This window comes from Taudactylus pleione, unplaced genomic scaffold (genome assembly GCF_031769625.1).
Source record: "Taudactylus pleione unplaced genomic scaffold, aTauple2 ptg000493l, whole genome shotgun sequence".
Taxonomy (NCBI): Eukaryota; Metazoa; Chordata; class Amphibia; order Anura; family Myobatrachidae; genus Taudactylus; species Taudactylus pleione.
The window spans coordinates 2293483-2316471 of record NW_028284895.1 but is presented as its reverse complement, the minus strand read 5'-3'; the positions used below and the strand labels follow the sequence as shown (position 1 = coordinate 2316471).

Below are 22989 nucleotides of genomic sequence, written 5' to 3'. Positions count from 1 at the left end.
GCGCAGTAGCCGCACGTGCATCAACAAAGTAGTGCCAAGCGTGCGCCTGTGTCATAAGTAAAGGGCCGGCTGGCTTGACCGTTAAGGGTGCTGTAACCCCCGAAAGTACACTCCAGTCCAAACCAAAAAAAAATTATTTTCTGTGTTTGTGAATTGTGTGCGCAGTAGCCGCACGTGCATCAACAAAGTAGTGCCAAGCGTGCGCCTGTGTCATAAGTAAAGGGCCGGCTGGCTTGACCGTTAAGGGTGCTGTAACCCCCGAAAGTACACTCCAGTCCAAACCAAAAAAAAAATTATTTTCTGTGTTTGTGAATTGTGTGCGCAGTAGCCACACGTGCATCAACAAAGTAGTGCCAAGCGTGCGCCTGTGTCATAAGTAAAGGGCCGGCTGGCTTGACCGTTAAGGGTGCTGTAACCCCCGAAAGTACACTCCAGTCCAAACCAAAAAAAAATTATTTTCTGTGTTTGTGAATTGTGTGCGCAGTAGCCGCACGTGCATCAACAAAGTAGTGCCAAGCGTGCGCCTGTGTCATAAGTAAAGGGCCGGCTGGCTTGACCGTTAAGGGTGCTGTAACCCCCAAAGTACACTCCAGTCCAAACCAAAAAAAAATTATTTTCTGTGTTTGTGAATTGTGTGCGCAGTAGCCGCACGTGCATCAACAAAGTAGTGCCAAGCGTGCGCCTGTGTCATAAGTAAAGGGCCGGCTGGCTTGACCGTTAAGGGTGCTGTAACCCCCGAAAGTACACTCCAGTCCAAACCAAAAAAAAAATTATTTTCTGTGTTTGTGAATTGTGTGCGCAGTAGCCACACGTGCATCAACAAAGTAGTGCCAAGCGTGCGCCTGTGTCATAAGTAAAGGGCCGGCTGGCTTGACCGTTAAGGGTGCTGTAACCCCCGAAAGTACACTCCAGTCCAAACCAAAAAAAAAATTATTTTCTGTGTTTGTGAATTGTGTGCGCAGTAGCCGCACGTGCATCAACAAAGTAGTGCCAAGCGTGCGCCTGTGTCATAAGTAAAGGGCCGGCTGGCTTGACCGTTAAGGGTGCTGTAACCCCCGAAAGTACACTCCAGTCCAAACCAAAAAAAAAATTATTTTCTGTGTTTGTGAATTGTGTGCGCAGTAGCCACACGTGCACCAACAAAGTAGTGCCAAGCGTGCGCCTGTGTCATAAGTAAAGGGCCGGCTGGCTTGACCGTTAAGGGTGCTGTAACCCCCGAAAGTACACTCCAGTCCAAACCAAAAAAAAAATTATTTTCTGTGTTTGTGAATTGTGTGCGCAGTAGCCGCACGTGCATCAACAAAGTAGTGCCAAGCGTGCGCCTGTGTCATAAGTAAAGGGCCGGCTGGCTTGACCGTTAAGGGTGCTGTAACCCCCGAAAGTACACTCCAGTCCAAACCAAAAAAAAAATTATTTTCTGTGTTTGTGAATTGTGTGCGCAGTAGCCACACGTGCATCAACAAAGTAGTGCCAAGCGTGCGCCTGTGTCATAAGTAAAGGGCCGGCTGGCTTGACCGTTAAGGGTGCTGTAACCCCCGAAAGTACACTCCAGTCCAAACCAAAAAAAAATTATTTTCTGTGTTTGTGAATTGTGTGCGCAGTAGCCGCACGTGCATCAACAAAGTAGTGCCAAGCGTGCGCCTGTGTCATAAGTAAAGGGCCGGCTGGCTTGACCGTTAAGGGTGCTGTAACCCCCAAAGTACACTCCAGTCCAAACCAAAAAAAAATTATTTTCTGTGTTTGTGAATTGTGTGCGCAGTAGCCGCACGTGCATCAACAAAGTAGTGCCAAGCGTGCGCCTGTGTCATAAGTAAAGGGCCGGCTGGCTTGACCGTTAAGGGTGCTGTAACCCCCGAAAGTACACTCCAGTCCAAACCAAAAAAAAAATTATTTTCTGTGTTTGTGAATTGTGTGCGCAGTAGCCACACGTGCATCAACAAAGTAGTGCCAAGCGTGCGCCTGTGTCATAAGTAATGGGCCGGCTGGCTTGACCGTTAAGGGTGCTGTAACCCCCGAAAGTACACTCCAGTCCAAACCAAAAAAAAAATTATTTTCTGTGTTTGTGAATTGTGTGCGCAGTAGCCGCACGTGCATCAACAAAGTAGTGCCAAGCGTGCGCCTGTGTCATAAGTAAAGGGCCGGCTGGCTTGACCGTTAAGGGTGCTGTAACCCCCGAAAGTACACTCCAGTCCAAACCAAAAAAAAAATTATTTTCTGTGTTTGTGAATTGTGTGCGCAGTAGCCACACGTGCATCAACAAAGTAGTGCCAAGCGTGCGCCTGTGTCATAAGTAAAGGGCCGGCTGGCTTGACCGTTAAGGGTGCTGTAACCCCCGAAAGTACACTCCAGTCCAAACCAAAAAAAAAATTATTTTCTGTGTTTGTGAATTGTGTGCGCAGTAGCCGCACGTGCATCAACAAAGTAGTGCCAAGCGTGCGCCTGTGTCATAAGTAAAGGGCCGGCTGGCTTGACCGTTAAGGGTGCTGTAACCCCCGAAAGTACACTCCAGTCCAAACCAAAAAAAAAATTATTTTCTGTGTTTGTGAATTGTGTGCGCAGTAGCCGCACGTGCATCAACAAAGTAGTGCCAAGCGTGCGCCTGTGTCATAAGTAAAGGGCCGGCTGGCTTGACCGTTAAAGGGTGCTGTAACCCCCGAAAGTACACTCCAGTCCAAACCAAAAAAAAATTATTTTCTGTGTTTGTGAATTGTGTGCGCAGTAGCCGCACGTGCATCAACAAAGTAGTGCCAAGAGTGCGCCTGTGTCATAAGTAAAGGGCCGGCTGGCTTGACCGTTAAAGGGTGCTGTAACCCCCGAAAGTACACTCCAGGCCAAACCAAAAAAAAATTATTTTCTGTGTTTGTGAATTGTGTGCGCAGTAGCCGCACGTGCATCAACAAAGTAGTGCCAAGAGTGCGCCTGTGTCATAAGTAAAGGGCCGGCTGGCTTGACCGTTAAAGGGTGCTGTAACCCACAAAGTACACTCCAGTCCAAACCAAAAAAAAAATTATTTTCTGTGTTTAGCCGCACGTATATATCAAATCGATATAACATAAATGGAGGACCAAACTTTCTCCGATAAAAATAAAATAGAGAAAGATCAAGAACCACTTCCTCCTAGTGCTGAAGCTGCTGCCACTAGTCATGACATAGACGATAACATGCCATCAACGTCGTCTGCCAAGGCCGATGCCCAATGTCATAGTAGAGGGCACATACAATCCCAAATGGCAAAGTTCAGGAAAATGACCTTGAAAAAGACATTTAAATCAGCTGAAGAGAAACGTAAACTTGCCAATATGCCATTTACGACACGGAGTGGCAAGGAACGGCTAAGGTCGATCCCTAGTATGTTCATGACTAGTGGTTCAGCTTCACATGACGATGGAAGCCCTCCTCCCACTAAAAAAATCAAAAGAGTTAAGCTGGCAAAAGCACAGCGAAGAACTGTGCTTTCTAAGAAGATATCACAAATCCCCAAGGAGAGTCCAAGTGTGGTGGTGGTTGCGATGCCTGACCTTCCCAGCACTGGACGGGAAGAGGTGGCTCTTTCCACCATTTGCATGCCCCCTGCAAGTGCTGAAAGGAGCACCCACAGTCCACTTGCTGATATGCAAATTGAAGATGTCACTGTTGAAGTACAACAGGATGAGGATACTGGTGTAGCTGGCGCTGAGGAGGAAGTTGGCGAGGAGGATTCTGATGGTGATGTGGTTTGTTTAAATCAGGCTCCGGGGGAGACAGTTGTTGTCCGTGGGATGAAAAAGCCCATCACGGTCATGCCTGGGCAGAAGACCAAACATTCCACCTCTTTGGTCTGGCAATATTTCTATCCAAATCCGGACAACAACTGTCTTGCCATATGTACCATATGTAAAGGTGAAATAAGTAGGGGTAGGGACGTCAACCACCTAGGAACATCCTCCCTTATACGGCACCTGCAGCGCGTTCATAAAAAGTTACTGTCAAGTTCAGAAACTTTGGCTAAGACCGTAAGCAGTCCAGGGACACCTAAATCCCGTTGTCCTGTTGTATCCAAGCGCCTGCAAACCACACCGTCAACTCCCTCCTCGTCAATTTCCTCCTTAGTCAGGATCGGAAGTAGTCCTGCAGGCCATGTCACTGGCATGACTGACTCTCCTATCCGGGATTCCTCTGGAGGATCCTGCATTGCTACGCCTACTGCTGCCGCTGCTGCTGTTGCTGCTGCTGGGAGTCGTTCATCATCCCAGAGAGGAAGTAGGAACACCACTACTTTTACTAAACAATTGACCCTCCAACAGTCCTTAGCGAGGAGGATGAAGTACGACAGCAGTCATCCTGAAGCAAAACGTATAACTGAGGCCTTGACTGCTATGTTGGTGTTAGACGTGCGTCCGGTATCCGCCATTAGTGCAGTGGGATTTAGACAATTGATGGAGGTAGTGTGTCCCCGGTTCCAAATACCGTCTAGATTCCACTTCACTAGGCAGGCGATACCGAGACTGTACAGAAACGTCAGAAAAAGTGTCCTCAGTGTCCTGAAAAATGCCGTTGTACACAATGTCCACTTAACCACGGACATGTGGACAAGTGGAACAGGGCAGACTAAGGACTATATGACTGTGACAGCCCACTGGGTAGATGTATCACCTTACGCAGCAACAGCAGCAGCGTCACCAGTAGCAGCATCTCAGAAACGCCAGCTCGTTACAAGGCAGGCTACGCTGTGTATCACCGGTTTCAGTAAGAGGCACACCGCCGACAACCTCTTAGAGAAACTGAGGGAAATCATCGCCCAGTGGCTTACCCCACTTAGACTCTCCTGGGGATTTGTGATATCTGACAACGCCACCAATATTGTGCGGGCATTACATCTGGGCAAATTCCAGCACGTCCCATGTTTTGCTCACACAATAAACTTGGTGGTGCAGAATTTTCTGAAAAGCGACAGGGGCGTGCAGGAGACGCTTTGGGTGGCCCGAAAAATTTCTGGCCACTTTCGCCATTCAGCGACTGCGTGCCGAAGACTGGAGCGCCAGCAAACACTCTTGAACCTGCCCCGCCATCACCTGAAGCAAGAGGTTGTGACACGGTGGAACTCAACCCTCTATATGCTTCAGAGGATGGAGGAGCAGCAAAAGGCCATACAAGCCTATACATCCACCTATGACATAGGCAAAGGAGGGGGTATGCACCTGACTCAAGCGCAGTGGAGAATGATTTCCGTGTTGTGCAAGGTTCTCCAGCCCTTCGAACTTGCCACACGTGAAGTCAGTTCAGACACTGCCAGCTTGAGTCAGGTCATTCCCCTCATCAGGCTTTTGCAGAAGCAGCTGGAGAAAGTGAAGGAGGAGCTAAGACGGAGCGATTCCGCTCGGCATGTGGGACTTGTGGATGAAGCCCTTCATTCGCTTTGCCAGGATTCCAGGGTGGTCAATCTGTTGAAATCAGACCACTACATTTTGGCCACCGTGCTCGATCCTAGGTTTAAAGCCTATGTGGTGTCTCTCTTTCCGGCCGACACAAGCCTGCAGAGGTGCAAAGACCTGCTGGTGAACACACTGTCAGCTGAAGCGGAACGTGACACGTCAACAGCTCCTTCTTCATTTTCTCCTGCAACTGGGGCTGCCAGGAAAAAACTTAGGTATCCTAAGCAACCCGCTGGCGGTGATGCAGGACAGGCAGGACCAAGTTTGGACATCTGGTCCGGACTGAAGGACCTGGCAACAATTTCTGACATGTCTACTGTCACTGCATATGATACTGTCACCATTGACAGAATGGTGGAGGATTACATCGGTGACAGCATCCAAGTAGGCATGGCAGACAGTCCATACCTGTACTGGCAGGAAAAAGAGGCAATTTGGAGGCCCCTGTACAAACTGGCTCTATTTTACCTGAGTTGCCCCCCCTCCAGTGTGTACTCCGAAAGAGTGTTTAGTGCAGCCGGGAACCTTGTCAGCGAAAGGCGTAGGAGGTTGCTTCCACAGAATGTGGAGAAGATGATGTTCATCAAAATGAATTATCAGCTCTTCCAGGGAGACCAGCCTCCAGAAGGTACAGAGGGACCTGTGGTGGTGGATTCAAGTGGGGACGAGTTAATACTTTGTGAGGATGAGGATGTACACACTGAAGAGGGTGAGGAATCGGTGGATGAGGAGGATGAGGATGACATCTTGCCTCCATAGAGCCAGTTTGTGCAGGGACACATTAATTGCCAGCTTGTTTTGTGGGGGCCCAAACGAACCAATCATTTCAGCCACAGTTGTGTGGCAGACCCTGGCGCTGAAATGATTGGTTTGTTAAAGTGTGCATGTCCTGTTTATACAACATAAGGGTGGGTGGGAGGGCCCAAGGACAATTCCATCTTGCACCTCTTTTTTTTCTTTGCATTATGTACAGTTTGGGGCCTAGTTTTTCAAACTGCCATCCTGTCTGCCACTGCAGTTTCACGCCTAGATGGGTCACGTGTTTGTGCCGCCCACTCGTGTCGCTTAGCATAGTCATCCAGCTACCTCGGTGCAACGTTTTGGACATAAAAACACTATTGTGAGGTGTGAGGTGTTCAGAATAGACTGGAAATGAGTGGAAATTAAGGTTATTGAGGTTAATAATAGCATAGGAGCAGAAAAACCTACAAATTCTGTGATTTTAGCTGTTTTTATGCTTTTTTAAAAAAAAATACAGATCCAAAACACAAAACCCAGAACCCAAAACACGGAAGGGTGGTTTTGGCAAAACCAATCCAGATCCAAAACACGAAGAAAGATCCAGATCCAAAACCAAAACACAAAACACGAAAAGTGGCCGGTGCACACCCCTAGTCAAGACCATCGCGACCATCATCATGGACGCTCGCTATAGCTGTGGGTGGTAACCCACAGCTATGCGAGCGTCCATGAGGACGCTCCAAAAAAAGGTAGGAGGGCCCTGAGTCAACACAAAAGAAATATCACAGAGAATACTTGTAAACAAGAAATGTTAGTAACAATACATATATTGCTAGTTTGCTACTTAATAAATTTATATAGGAATATCATGCAACAAGCATGTAAGGCTTGCCAACTGTCCCTGATTGTCAGGAAGACTCTCTGACATAGTGGCAATCTCCCTGATTCTCTGAAGAGTCTAGAAATCTCCCTGATTGCACCTTACCCCTATTATGTAGCTGAGATATATACATTGAAATTGAATAATCAGTGTCATTTCCCTGCACAGGTTATAACCTAAGGCACAATGGGGGAGATGTATGAAGGGGCGATAGCAGGGGAAACGGTAAATGCTTATGCTAAGTGCTGCAGTTACCATTTTCCAGCATCAAGGTTGCCCACCCTCCCGATAATCGGGTGCAGCTCCCGCCCTCCCCCGGAAAGGCAGGCAGTTAAGCCTCCCGGCGACTGCCGATCCACCCGACCCCCCTCGCGCAATTAACTGTTAAACTCCCGCAGTGGGAGGGGCCAGTAATGCAATTCATTTTGGCCCTGCCCCCTGCTTCACAATGCCTGTATGATCGCCATTGTGTAGCAGGGGCGGGGCCAAAATGATGCCCCCCATCACGCTTACAAACATCAGGCACCGCCCGGACACGCCCTCTTGTGACGCCCCCCCCCCCCTCCTGCCCTGCCGACCTGGCTTCTCCCTCCCGGAAGGATCAGCCGGAAAGTCGCCAGCTACGCCCTGCATGTAGCTATGCAGGGTAGCGAGAAGAATGACAGGGGCGCCATGTCATTATCGGCGCTCCTATCTTCAAGATAGGGCACCGATGTGCAAGCAGATTTATGTACTATCATTTGGCATACATAGCACTGTCCCTGTGCATTAAAAAAAATAATAAAGTTTTTTCTTTTTCAATTAGAAGAGGGTGGCGCTGGGGGTTTATGACAGGCGCATGCGCAGATGCACTACAAGCGCCGGTCACAAGCTGGAAGAGGGAGAGTGCAAACCTACTGTTAATACATTCAGGCGGTGACTGCCCCTGCTTCCCCGCAATAAAAAGGGTAAGCAGGTCCAGGCATTTACTGCATTATAGCTGCCCCCTCATACATCTACCCCAATGATCCCTATGGCTACATGCATTTTTCATATAAGGCCACTTATACGTAAAGCACAATAGATCAAAGTATCAGTGTGTTATCATCAACAAGTAGATTTGCTTTGGGGCTCATTTACATTTTGGATCTTAGGCAATTTTATGACACGCCTTTCAGATGTAGCAGTACACGCCCACTTTACCGCCGCGCTCATAGGTGCTGCTTTCACAATCACCCTGAAATGCTTTTTCAAAAGTAGGTATGATTTAAGCATAGATACGCCCATAGGTGGAGTTAGACTCGCCCTTTGGGGAGCGCTAGACACGCCCCTCAACAATCCACCGCTGTCACACCCGCAGGCCGCAGTGTCTCGCGGTGGGGAGAGCAGTGTAGCATAGCAGAGCAGCGGGTATGCAGAGCGAGAATAGATGTTGTGCGCATGCGCCAAGCATCTATTCACAGCAAAGGGGGCAGCCCAGCATCTCGTAGATGCTGGGCACCAGGGGCGTATCTATAATGGGTGCAGCGTGTGCAGGGAACACGGGCCCCTGGGTCCAGGGGGGCCCTGCACCGCACACCCTGCACCCATAATATTACTTACCTCTCCGGAGTCCCACGTCGGCGCTGGGGTCCGGCGCTGTAAAAAATGGAAGCGGCGGCCATTTTCTCGCCGTTTGCGCATGCGCAGTACAGAGAAAATGGCCGCCGTGGCCATTTTCCCGGTGACCTGTGCATACACTATAGACTCTGGGCACATTCTAGTGCCCAGAGTCTATAACTCCGGCGCTGGCCGCCCACATTTCAGTGCGTTGCCGGCCCTGCTGGGCACGCCCCTTAGTGATGCCCCTTTTCGAGCGCGCGCGCCATAGTCCCGCATCTCCTGTAACAAATGTTGGGAGGTATGCATGTGTGCAGTAAAATAATACTGTTTCACATTTTCAGGTGGGCTGAGCATATTGGTGACTGCATTTTGGAAATGTGTGAAAAGAAGAAACGTTGTTATCCCATACATGCCGACATTCAGTTCCCTCCTTCTGGGAGGGAGCTGAATGTCTGTGCACAGTGGTGGGCGTGGCCAGGTAATGACGCGGTTTTAGGGGTGGAGGCACGTGATTGCATCATCGTGGCTCCGCCCCCTCGTCACAATGCCGAAAATATTGGCATTGTGAAGCAGGGGGTGGAGCCACGATGCTGCGATTCAGCGCGAATCGCGTCATCGGGCCCCCCGCCGCCGGGATTTCTTGTAGTAGTTTGGGGGGGGGGTCAGGCGGCAGCCGGGAGGCTTGCCTGCCTTTCCGGGGGTCGAGAGCAGCATACGATATTCGGGAGGCTCCCGACCAAATCGGGAGGGTAGGCAAGCCTGTGTTATCCCCTCCTTGTGAAGTCTGGTGCCAGGTAACATAGGGCTCTATTTACTAAGCCTTGGATGGAGATAAAGTGGACAGAGATAAAGTATCAATCAACAAGCTCCTGTCATTTTTCAAACGCAGCCCGTGACATGGCAGTTAGGAGCTGATTGGCTGGTACTAGGGATGGCCATCGACCATCGATGATTCATAATAATCGATTTATGGTGGATGTTGCATATGTTACCATCGATGGGAGAGAAGTAGATGGTTTCCCTCCATCGATGGAACAGCACAACCGAATGGTTTTTTTTTACAAGGGGCATAGCTCCACCCCGCCCCCTGTTCTGATTGGCCCATGGGTCTATCAGTCAAAGAATAGTGATGACCATTGGTTGGTGAAACCATCGATGGTCATCCATTGCATAGTTGGTTACCATCGATGGCCACTTGCTAATTTCCCATCGCTGGTAACCACACTGATGGCCATCCCTAGCTGGTACTTTATCTCCATCCACTTCATCTCCATCCAGGCTTAGTAAATTGACCCCATAAATTAATTTTTACCCTTCCCCTTCCTACCTTTTATTGTGGCATTTACTGTAGTATTTACTATATTTTGTATTATTTATAAAGCAAACAGCATAGATGTTGCTTTTTTTAGCCCCTTGTCTATGGACTGTATTATGTCAGTCTTCACAAACATGGCCGCCGCACTTCGGTACTATGGTAACAGTTCTTGTCCCCCCTAGTGTCGAGAACACTGATTGAAAATGACATACCAACACACGTTACCCGGTCACAACAATGCCGCCAGCCAATCGGATTAGTCGTCTCGCGTTCTGCGGTTTGGGCCTCAGCTGAGAGACGCTCTGCTATTGGTGGAGGTCCTGTCACTCTGACAGTAGGCTGTGAGTGCAGTAAGATGGGGGGTGTCTCCTCCTGACGCAGCAGGGAAGTGTGAGGCTGTGTTATCTCTTATATCCTGCTTGTTTCCGGTATATACTGCCTGTGTGTATACCTTATACACTGCCCCTGTGCCACCTGGGAGGTAGGTTCATCTGTAGTCGTGGTTAAGTCTGTGCTGTGTATTATTTGTAACACTGACACTTCTGCCAATATTAATGTATGTGTTATGTGTAATATTTATATTGGGGATCCGAATAGCTCCCACCCTCTCCCAGATTTCCAGCATTTAAGGGTTTGTTTCAGAATTGTCCCTGTGTTTTACTGCTGGCTAAATGCACAGTACAGCTTCCATGTAGTCTAATTCTCAGTATTTCTTCTACACAGTTCTACTTCCCTTTGTATGAAATACTCAGTATTTATGTTTTTCATCTACACTGTACTTCTTCCCTCTGTATATTAAATACTCAGTATTTATGTTCTTCATGTACACAGTACTACTTCCCTCTGTATATTAAATACTCAGTATTTATGTTCTTCATCTACACAGTACTACTTCCCTCTGTATATTAAATACTCAGTATTTATGTTCTTCATGTACACAGTACTACTTCCCTCTGTATATTAAATACTCAGTATTTATGTTCTTCATCTACACAGTACTACTTCCCTCTATACTAATTCTCAGTATTCATTTTCCTCTGCACAGTGCTACTTCCCTCTGTATAGTAAATACTCAGTATTTATAATATTCATCTACACAGTACAACTTTCCTCTATAAACTGATTATATCTCAGTATTCATTTTCCTCTGCACAGTGCTACTTCCCTCTGTACAGTAAATCATTCCCAATATTTGTCTATGCTCTTCTACTTCCCTCTATATTAAATACTCAGTATTTCTGTTCTTCTACACAGTGCCACTCTCCTCTATATGCCAGTTAATTATTGCTATTTGTGTATTTTATACACAGTACCCCCTCCCTTATATATACAAAATTGTCAGCATTTGTGTTTTCTTCTACTCAATACTACTTATTATTTATTTATTACCAGTTATTTATATAGCGCACACATATTCCGCAGCGCTTTACAGAGAATATTTGGCCGTTCACATCAGTCCCTGCCCCAGTGGAGCTTACACTCTATATTCCCTACCACATGCTCACACACATACACACTAGGGTTAATTTTTGTGGGAGCCAATTAGCCTGATAGTATATTTTTGGAGTGTGGGAGGAAACCCACGCAAGCACAGGGAGAACATACAAACTCCACACAGTAAAGGCGGGTATCCACTACTAGATATACAAACGAGAGCACGATTACAACATTGCAATCGTGCTCTCGTTTGTATATCTAGTGATGTGCCTACACTGACCGTTCAGTCCAGGCACATGCATCATCCCCGCACATGCTGAACCTGACGGGATCAGCATGTACGGGCGATGATAGATGTCGGAAGCAACCAGCGTGCACGCGCATCGCTGGTTGCTTCCGACCAAAACGCGCCCGATGCATTCGCGATTTGCAAGCGATTGCACGATAACGACGTTATCGTGCAATCGCTTGCTAAAATCGACTAGTGGATACCCCCCTTTAGGGCTGTGGTGGGAATCGAACCCACGACCTCAGTACTGTGAGGCAGTAATGCTAGCCATTACACCATCTGTGCTATATGTGCTCTTTCTTCTACTAAGTGCTGCCTCTTCCCTCCGTATACTAGATCATTTCTGTATTTATTTATTTTTTTCTACTTCGTATTACTTCCCTCTGTATACTAAATAATTATCAGTATTTATGTTTGTTCTTATACAAAGTGCTAATTTTCTCTGTATACTAAACAATTCTGAGTATTATTATGTTTTGTGCACAGTGCAGTTCCTTTGTGCATAATCTGGGTGTATTTATCTCTTCTCAGTTCTGTTTGTATTTATTGATGTACATTTCCATTTACTGCATCCTGTATGCCTGGTGTAATTCTAATTATGCGTCATTATTATGTATGTCTATGGGCACCTGCATAGGACTAGTTACCATGGACAGTATAATGTAATTATGTTACTTACTGTTCTGCTGGCATTATGCATGGATACATTAAAGAGGTTAATTTAAAATATCAAGGTGATATTCTAATCATGTCTGGTGGGGGAGGGGGTGTAGTGGCCCTTTGTATGCTGTACCGCATGTGATATATGCATACAAGCTGCAAATTGTTCCTTGAAGATAATCTCCAAACTTTGGGCCTGATTCAGAGCCGGACGCTATTTGCGCTCGCTCGTTCAGAAAATAGGGGTGGCTATTCAAATGAACCGTTCGCTCTTTGCGGTCTGTTCACGCCTCTATGTCTGAACGAGCGAACAAAAAATCTTGCGGTCGTTTTTTGAAAAAATACACCCCCTGGCCGCTCGCATCCCACGTCATGTCCGCTATTTATTAGATTAATCGAGTACATCGACCAGGATACGAACTGCTCGCTATTCTTGTGGTTGGTTTTTGCTACCACAATTTTGCGAGCAGTTCTGGCTATAAAATAACCCAGTGACGTGGTCAATGACGCTGCTGTATTAATTATGCACACCCATAAAACGCCCGTTTTCACCTTTAAGCACGCCTGCGTTCGGATCTCCACTCCCCGTTTTCAAGCACCTTCCCCTGTTACCACCCACATACGCCTCCTCCTGTCACTCAAAATAGCAGGCATTCGCTATTTTGCGAGCACACGATTTTCGGCCGCACTGACTGGTTTGCGCATGCGTATTACGATCCGTACGCATGCGCAGTTGGGCAAACATCGCTCGGAGCGAACGAGCGGCCGCTTACGAGCGGCTCTGAATCAGGCCCTTTGGCCTTTGTAGTACAGGTTGAGTCTCCGATATCCAAAATGCTTGGGACCAGGGGTCATTTGGATAACTGAATGTTCCGTATTTTGGAATAATTGCATAACATAATGAAATATCTTGGGAATGGGACCCCAATATACACACAGAAGGCATTTATGTGTGTTATACACCTTACACACACAGCCTGCAGGTCATTTTTATACAATATTTTCAATAATTTTGTGCCTCAGACAAAGTTTGTGTACATTGAACCATCAAAAATCAAAGGTTTCATTATCTCAGTCAAGCCCCCAAAATTCCTTATGTCGGAATATGGGAGACTCAACCTCTATGTATTGGTACTTGAGTCAGAGCATATAAGGTATGGCTATTAAATAGCAAGACTGTGCTTGTGAAAAATAAACCTTAGTGGGGGAACATTGACCATGGACTATCCAAAAATGCTTTTGCAAGTTTCACTCCTCTTGCACAGATAGTATTCGGTCATACAGCGTAAGAAGTTGTGTTTTTCCCTGTGCGTCGTAAGAATGCTTAGTTCAAAAAGTAGAGCAACGTGTTGCCCAAAAATGTAGGGGTACATTTACTAAACTGCAGGTTTTTAGAAGTGGAAATGTTGCCCATAGCAAGCAATCAGATTCTAGCTATTATCTTCTCTAGAAGGTGCTAGTTACATGTTAAGTAGAATCTGATCGGTTGCCATGGGCAACATCTCCACTTATAACAACTCTCGCCTTAGTAAATTTTCCCCTTATAGTTAAATTGAACAAAATGCTAATTGAGGCTTAAGGTGCGTACACACTGGGCGATATTACTGTGCGATGGCACGACTACGACATCGTTATAGTGCAATCGCTGAGTAATCGTGCACTATAATGTCGGAAACGACCAGCGATGCGCGCTCTTGCTGGTCATTTCCGACATGGTCCATTACCTGAACATGCTGGCCAATCTGCCGATAATGACAGATTGGCCATGTTCAGGAATGATGGTGGGTGCCTGCGCTGAACGACACATCGTTCAGTGTAGGCACTGGAGGGGATCAGGAACGACTGTACGATGTCGTAATCGCACTGTCTTTCCTAATTGCCTAGTGTGTACGCACCTTTACGGTTTAGTTTGTATGTCACGTGCACACGTGTTTGAGTGGCACAACAGATTTAGCGACGGTCGTGAGGTTGTCGAAGATGATGCACGTCCCGGAAGACCTTACTCATCAAAAACAAATGAAAATGTGGAACAAAATTGAGAAAATTGTTCAGATTGACCGTCGGCTCAGCATCTGAATGATATCAGAAATAGTAAATAACATCAACAGGGAAACTGTTAGGCAAGTTTTGCATCAAGATCTTAACATGACAAAAGTTTGTGCTAAGATGGTTCCAAGGTTTCTCACTGCCGAGCAGAAAGAAAATGGAAAGTGAATTTGTACAGACATTTTGGAACAAATTCAAGCGGATTCGCATTTATTAGATAAAGTTATTACCTGTGATGAAACGTGGATCTTCCAGTACGATCCTGAGACAAAACGCCCGTCCATGCACTGGAAAACACCATCGTCACCAAAAATGAAGGAAGGACGGCAAAGCAAATTCAAAAACAAAGCCATGTTAATAGTTTTCTTTGATATGAAGGGTGTTATTTTGGAAGACTGAACCAGAAGGTGCAACAGTGACTCAGCTTTTCTACAAAAATTCTCTAGGAACTTTGCGGGAAAGAATCAAAAGAAAATGGCCAGATTTGTGGAAATATAGAGCTCGATTCAATTCAATGCGAATTGAATCGCGCCGGGAATGAGCTCCCGGAGCTATTCAATTCAGCATTCTGCTAAGCCTGACTAAGGATGCGAGCAGAAATCCGACAAAAGTACAGACGCGATGCTGCTTTTCTGCCCTTCGTGCGGAGGAAACAGCATCGCGTCGGGAAGTTTAGTAACACACTGTTTAAGGCACGAGGGGTGGGAGAACGGGTATTCGCCGACTTAACAGCGCGCAGAATTGAATAGCTCCAGGAGCTCATTCCCGGCGCTATTCAATTCGCTTTGAATTGAATCGAGCCCATAGTGTCATCCTCCATCAGGACAACGCACCAGCCCACACTGTAGAGCAGTTTTTGGCAGAGAAACAGACTCTAGTGCAAGAACACCCTCCATACTCTCTAGACCTAGCACCGTGTGACTTTAAGGAAAAGAAAGAAGTCACATCTGTACTCAAGGGAACCCGCCTGCATCAGTTACTGAGGTAAACAATGGAGCTGACGGGTAATGAGCTACATCACGGCTTTGAACAATGTATAATAAGAATGCAGCGGTGTGTGGGTGCAGACGGGAGTGCATAAAAGGGGAACAGAGTTAAAATGTACCTAATATAATTAAACCTAAATTACAGCATCAGTCTCATTATAGAATAGCCACACCTCAAAAGTCTAGTTTTGGCCACTAGTAACAATTATTTTTCTTTTATTCAGCAAGTTCAGGAAAGACAAGAAAATGAATTGTTACTAGTGGTCAAAAGTGTCAAACACAGATGCGGTCACCAAGCGACACAAAGTAGTGACAATAATATTATAACGTTATATACCCACTGCTGCTCACGTCCTCCTTCCTGTACTGTGAGGAGCTCTGTCACACAAAGTAATGAAGATAATGTTATATGCCCACTGCTGCTCACTTCCTCCTTCCCGTACTGTGAGGAGCTCTGTCACACAAAGTAATGAAGATAATGTTATATGCCCACTGCTGATCACTTCCTCCTTCCTGTACTGTGAGGAGCTCTGTCACACAAAGTAATGAAGATAATGTTATATGCCCACTGCTGATCACTTCCTCCTTCCTGTACTGTGAGGAGCTCTGTCACACAAAGTAATGAAGATAATGTTATATGCCCACTGCTGATCACTTCCTCCTTCCTGTACTGTCAGGAGCTCTGTCACACAAAGTAATGATGACAAGAATGATACTCCTAGAAACATTGGGGGAGATGTATCAAGCAGTGTAAAGAGTGGAGAATTGGATAAGTGGACCATAGCAACCAATCTGCTCTTAGGTAGTATTCATTGGGCGGAATTCAATTGTTTTTATCCCCTATCGCGCCCGACGGAGCTATTCTATTCTTGCTCCTGTCGGGCGCGATCAGCTGCCAAGCGCTACATTTCAGCTCGCAGCCCCTGGGGGATGAGAGCTGAAATGTGCGAAAAGTGACATGTTTGGGCGCCCAAACATCACTTTTCGCGATCGCGCCCAGCACTTTGGTCGGGTTTAGCTGCTTTACGCGGCTAAACCTGACCTCTATGGGCGCGATCAGCGCGAAGAACGGCAACAATTGAATGGCGGCCCGCGATCTCCTGTCACTTTAGACGGGAGATCCGGACCGCGTAATCAATTGAATTCCGCCCATTGAGAACAACATACAAAATGACAGTTAGAAGATGATTGGTTGCTTTGGGCAACTTCTACACTTTCTCTTTGGAAGGCTTGGTACACCTCCCCCTAAGTATCATTACATTGTAATCGTGCTGTCGTTTCTCTGTCTATGATGAGCCTACACTAAACGAGCAGACGTTCAGTGCAGGCTCATTAATCATCTTGTTTGCACGATGATAGATGTCGGAAACGACCAGCGGGCGTGCTCATCGCTGGTCGTTTCCGACATAAATGTGCACGATTTTCAAGCGATTGCAGGATAACGACTTGGTTATCGTGCAATCGCTTGCAAATATCGCTATGTGCATGTGTACCTTTAGGTATATCAACAGGTATGTAGTGTTCACTCTAGCTCCGGCGGCAGACAGGGCCCCGAAAAGGGGGCGTGGCCATTGAAAAGGGTGTGTGTCTATAAGACGCGTCCCCCTTTCGTCACTCTTGGGGGCGTGCCCGGCACTTACGGACGCACCGGGCAGCCCCTAAGCACTGCAAACAGGGAGAATAGATGCCGGGTCACCGCACATTTCCCCACCCGCGGGACACTGCGACCCGCGGGTGAAGACGGCACCCGTAGGCTGTGAGGGCAGGGCGCTTTTTGCCCTCCCTCTGGAGGGCAGGGTGCTTTTTGCGCTCCAGAAAGAGGGCAGGGCGCCGCGCCCCCCCCAAACAGCCTAGCGGGAACGCTAGGTATGGGATCTTTGTCAAGAGCTAAAGTGGAGAAGTTGCCCATGGCAACTAATCACCTTCTGACTGCCATGCTAGATAAATGATAGCTAGGGGAGGATTGGTTACTATGGGTAACTTCTCCACTGTATCTCTCTTTTTTTAAACGTTGATGCATTTCTCCTTTTATAGCAAAAGAAAAACATCAGTAATTGTATACATTAATATGCATAATTAGTAGAACATAATGGGTTCTTTTCATAAATCCTCCCCATCATTAGTCCTCTAATCCTTTTTTAGAGGTTGCTTTTAAACCTTCTGAAACCCTGAGCTACACATCATGCCAGTCTTGCCTGTGCCCTATTGAAGAGAAGCGATGTTCTCAGCGCTTGCAGGGATAGGCAGACCAGAATGCATTGCAAATTCTGCTGATACCCGCTCTTACCCCCTTTACCCTTCTGCTGTTATGCATTGGGCACCCACAGAAGATTAAAGGAAAAATATAGATGTTAATTTGAAAAACTATTGAAACAAGCTGTATATACATATATGACCTCTATTCAGCTGCATGTCAGCAGGGTCCGACCTCATATCGTACTTTTTTTTTTTTTTTTTTTGTAAATCTCCACACATTTTTGATGGCAGATTAAATTAAGCGCAGAAGCGGCCGGAACGGATCCCGGCGCTTCCGCGTGTCGACTGTAGAAGGCAGAATCTACTTGCAGCCTAGGGAGCTGTAAACAGAACCTGCCTACCGTAACCGGAAGATGAACGCGCAACGCGAGTTTCAGCTCCACAATGTTTGCAGTAGGATGGGCCGGGCCAATCTAAGCATCCAGTTTAACCTTTCTTATTGTGTGGTCCAAAGTGAGGATGATGTCTGACAGCGCTCGGATCATTATCGAGTTTGCCCATCTCTGATCATCGCAGAACAATAACGAGATCCCTTGTGACGTAGATGTGTCTGGGTTGCAGAATGGCAGCGTCTCTGCCCATTTTAAGCATTGATTTTATTCATTCAGCTGTGTAATATGATATCACATTGCATACTGTAGGTCATGTGTTACTATAAACAAAAAAGTACTGGCCTCGCGTGTACAGTGGGCCTGATTCAGACCCATTCACTATCTGCGTACGCTCGCTGGAAGCATATGCAAATTTGTCAAAGTGACGCCACGGGAAGTGATCACTCGCCAAGGCATAAACCCGCCCACCATGTCTTAGCGAGCGGCCACTTTGTGTATGCGTATGCCCAATCGCGTCATCTCCAGGAAGTGTATTAAAACATTGGTACATCGAGCACCATCGGATGTGAACGCAGTGCTTGCGGTTGCTTTACCCTACCGCAAGCATTGCGAGGAAATCATTGTATAAAAAAGGCAAGTGACGTGTACTATGACGCTGCCTGTTAATTATGCACGCCTCTGAAAACGGCGTTGAAACACTCAGGCACGCCTGCGTTCGCATCTCCAACCCCCAATTATTAGTGTCCTGCTCCTGTTACCACCCACAAACGGCCTCTCCTGTCACTCATTACCCTGGGCTGCCTCTGCTGGGTGAGCGAGAGGGATGCGATCGCAGTGTGTAGTTTGCGCACGCGCAGAACGAAGCGTATGCAGAACATCAGGCCGCTTGCGAGCACACAGCGCGAGCGAGCGGCTTTGAATCAGGCCCAGTATTTGATGCGTTGTGATTTTCTGCATTCTAGGGACAGCGGGTTATTTGGTGACTTGTAAATATCCTATAACTATACATTAGTGGTACATGATCCCACTAAGCCTAAAAAGAGCATTTGTTATTTACTGTACTGTATATAAAATTCTGATACTCCGCACCCACTGACTGTCTCCTACCTGCACTTTACGTTTTGGCTTCACTTTAGAAAGTCTGTTTTCCATTCCTCTTCCTTATATTACATTGTACTGTAGTTCAGTAACTCCTATAAGTTAACTTTGTCAAGTAAAGTCAATTTGTATATTAATATAGTGTCGTTTGGTATTTCTGCTTTCCGGTAAGTCTCCTTGTATATGGACTTGTTCTTACTTCTTTTATCATCTGTTCTTAAGATTAAACTTCAGTTTTTATACGGTTTAGTTTGTTACTGTGCTGTCTCAGAAGATCTCATCTATTACCTGATTCAGAGGTGCAAGCTACCTGCACACAATACTGTTAGGCATGCATTTGGCCAATGTTGGAAGAACTGAACCTGTGTCCCAATGGTCACCGCCAGGAGACGCAGAATGAATTTGGATGCAAGAGCTGTGGATTTCGATGGGCGTTCCTGAGAGGTTAGGCAGGCGCGGGCACAGGACGCCATGCTCTGACAGGGCGATAGCTGGTGCAAGCACCTAGACGTATTAGTCCCGCTGCCATCGGGCGTCTCGGTAGGAAGATCATCGATCTTGGCGCCTCTGCCAGGATCGATGATCTTCCTACCGAGACGCCCTCGAGCCCTTACTGTACTTACAGTATCTGTATATTCTTCAAAGATCAAAACTGTTTTATGTCACCTAATGCCTTTTCAATATGTTTTATTTCAGGTTTTGCACTCCCTCCTCTCCTGAAACAAAGATAACGGTTATTGGTTTAAACAACACATAAAATGCCTGCAGGTAAGGATCCCTGTTTTCAGTCAGACTTTTAATTTTGTAAACTAAACAGGGACAGTAACACTATGTATTTGTTCCTTAGTTGGCAATGAGACCTAGGGGATAATTAAATTCCTTACATCGACACAATGTGCTGTTTCGGAATGGCACAGTCCGTCCTGTCGGCATCGCAAGATTTCCTGCGATGTCTGCATTACTGTAATTGGCCGATATGTGCGCAGCCTCGCGCGGCAGTACTTCCCGCAGAATTGAATTACTCTGGTACAAAATTAGTTATAATTGGTTTTATTATTTTTGCCTTGGTGCGCTAGATCTAGCAGTTTTGGAATATAATAAAAGAAAGCTGCATAACTCCCAACAGTAATGAGTTTTGGAAAGTTAATGGGTGTAGCCTCTCAGTAAGAAAAAGTCGGCGGCACTGGCATGCTGGGCATTTATTAGGCGGAATGGCCTGGGCTGTCCCAGTTTCTTGACAGTGCACTCTGGACAGAGCCGCTCGCAAAATGCGAGCTCTTGCTCTGAATGAGGGCGGCCGCTTCTTCTTTAAAAGCCGGCCTCCTGGCCGCTCGCTAAGCTGTGGGTGACCACCCACAGCTTTAGCGACTGACCAGGTGATGGTCGCGATGGTCGAGACCATCGGGGCTTGCGACTCCAGCAAGCCCCAGGTAGCTTCTTGCTCTAACAGAGCAGGAAGCTACCTACTGACATCACTGCTGATGTCGGTAGGGCCACCTACAAACGGCAGGCGTTACTTCAGGAACGCCTCCGTTTGTCCGGCCACCCCACCTACCAGCCTACAAAACGGGGCGAGCTGTCGATCAACATCGACAGCCACCCCTTTTGTAGTGAGCCCCGGAGCGAGTGAATTTGTCACTCGCTCCAGGGCTTGCGGCCGCTGCGCGTGCGCAGGGCCTCACCATCGACCCGCTTGGGAGTGGGTCTGAATGAGGTCCTTTGTACTAACAAACGTGGGCCAGATTCCCTGTTCTGCAGATCCGATCAGCAAAGAAAAACACAGATTCAAAGCCATCGATGATCGGAGAAGAACCGCATATTAATAATCCCCGACTCGCGGATCCCTATAATTTTTTGGTCAGGATTGGGGAATCACAGATTTCATGTTGGATTTCCCCTATTCCCCGGAGTGGGCAGAACAGGGAATTGGGGCAGCCCATAGCAGATGTATGAGTCCCAAAAAACTTGGACAGGATAAAGGCACTGTTATTGCCAGCAACCAATCAGATTCCGTCACTTGATGATATAGCTTAGCCTTAGGCTGGGTACACATTAGATGACTGTCAATCTTGGCGATGGTCGGGACGGTTGACCTTCACCCCGGACCGTGCCAGATTGCTGGTACACATTACCCGATGTAATGAGCGGGATACGTTTAGGAAGCCGGCGGCCGCAATCCCGACCGCCGGCTTCCCGAATCCTCTATCCCGCCTAGGGTTAAATGACAGGCGTCTAAAATCTAGATGCCTGTCATTTTCCCAACGCCGGGAGACAGGCGCCCGGCATCCCGATCGAAGGGATATCTGGCGCCGCGAGCGGACAGCCGCAGGGGGGGAGGGTTAGGTTTAGGGCACCCGCGGGGGGAATTAGGGATAGGGTTAGGCTACGGGGAGGGAGGGTTAGTGTTAGGCACCCCCCTGGGGGACTTAGGGTTAGGCACCCCCCTGGGGGACTTAGATTTAGGCCGGGGAAAGGGGGGGGGATAGGGTTAGGCACCCCCGGGGGGACAGGGTTAGGCAGCGGAAAAGGGGGGGGTTAGGGTTAGGCACTTAGAGGGGGGATTAGGGTTAGTCACTTGGGGGGGAGGTTAGGGTTAGGCACCCCTAAGAAGGGTTAGGGGGGGTTAGGTTAGTTTTATACTTACCTTAGGGACGATCGGGATTTCCAGCGCTGTCGGGCTTCCGCTGCCGGGCTCTGCTGTTTTGTCGGGCTGCCGCAGCCGGGAATCGATCTGCCGGTCATGTGGCAGCTGGCTTTTCATAGCGGCTGCCGCATAATGAACAACCGAACGATACCTCATTACACTGCACAGCCCCGCACACAGTATCGTGTCATTGGCTGTGCAGCAGGCCAATCACACCATATGGCATGCAAACTGCAGGAGCGCGCAATAGCGAATACACATTAGACGATGTGCCCGATATATTGTTCCGATCCGCCTCAAAGCGATATAATTTGTCTGTGTACCCAGCCTAAGACAATAAAAGCAGATGCCCGATTGTGTTGCTGTGCAGTTTTGCCGTGATGGCGATGCAGTAATTACTATAATTACTAGCTTTTCTGTTTCATACATTTGTATAACTTTAGTGTATTAATTATATTACATAGATTGGTGCTCACTCATTATATACAGTTAGCAGTACTGTCGCTTTATTTATTATGTGGATTATTAAAAGCAAGTCGCAATCCAATTATTTTATGTGATTATAATCTGCCATATTATCATTAGAGATACTGTATATAGGTGTATAATAGTAATGTTATTATGGCTCTTTGTATTAATGTAGAGGGAGGTTGTCACCCCTGTTTGAACGTCTGTTGCTCGTCTGTTAGTATTGATTCTTTGTTTGTGACATCATTGTGCTGGAGCCTTCGGTGGGGGGGGGGAATATCCCGTCCCCCTTATTTTACATTTTTTGTTTTGCATTTAGCGGCTGAACAGCAAGGTCTTCATGTCTTCATTTCTTCATTTCTTTTCTTTTATCACATCTGGGTTTAATCTCGTTGCGCATTGCCGACTGCTGTTCTTTTAGAAGATGATAATGGTGTGTTTTTGTTGTACTTGATTAAAATGACTGCTCTGGAATCTTATTCTGCTAAACTCATTTAATCTGGTAAATTGTCAGTTTTCCAGTGTAACTATATTAGTCACGGTCCTCACAGCTGGTGCATAATGGCAGCGTTTCTGCTTTACCACGTTCTGCTAAAGGGACTAAACATTTTTTCCTCCCAGTTTTAAATGACTAAATATAACATTTGAGATTCCACCTGCTTAGAATATTTAAATTAGGCACCCCTTCACGTAGCCGAGGCCCCTATAATACGGAACTGGAAAAACACTTTTGTTCGCCATATCCAAGAGGCGTCAGAATGGCGGATGTGAACGAGAAAACTGCAATCTTTTAATTGCCGCTTGGGTTTCAGACTGGGCTGAAGAGGAAAGGGGGATGCCTGGGA

The 22989-nt window shown here is 47.0% G+C and overlaps 1 protein-coding gene across 1 annotated transcript in view; it reads left to right on the top strand.

The window, feature by feature from the left end:
* Nucleotides 1–10312: 10312 nt before the first annotated feature.
* Nucleotides 10313–22989, top strand: part of EFR3A (EFR3 homolog A) — a 198254-nt gene continuing 185577 nt past the window's right edge. Inside the window, exons 1-2 of the mRNA XM_088449716.1 lie at nt 10313–10409; nt 19729–19800. Of these exons, the coding sequence (XP_088305842.1) occupies nt 19791–19800 (10 nt within the window). The 5' untranslated portion in view covers nt 10313–10409; nt 19729–19790. The remainder of the gene's footprint in view (nt 10410–19728; nt 19801–22989) is intronic.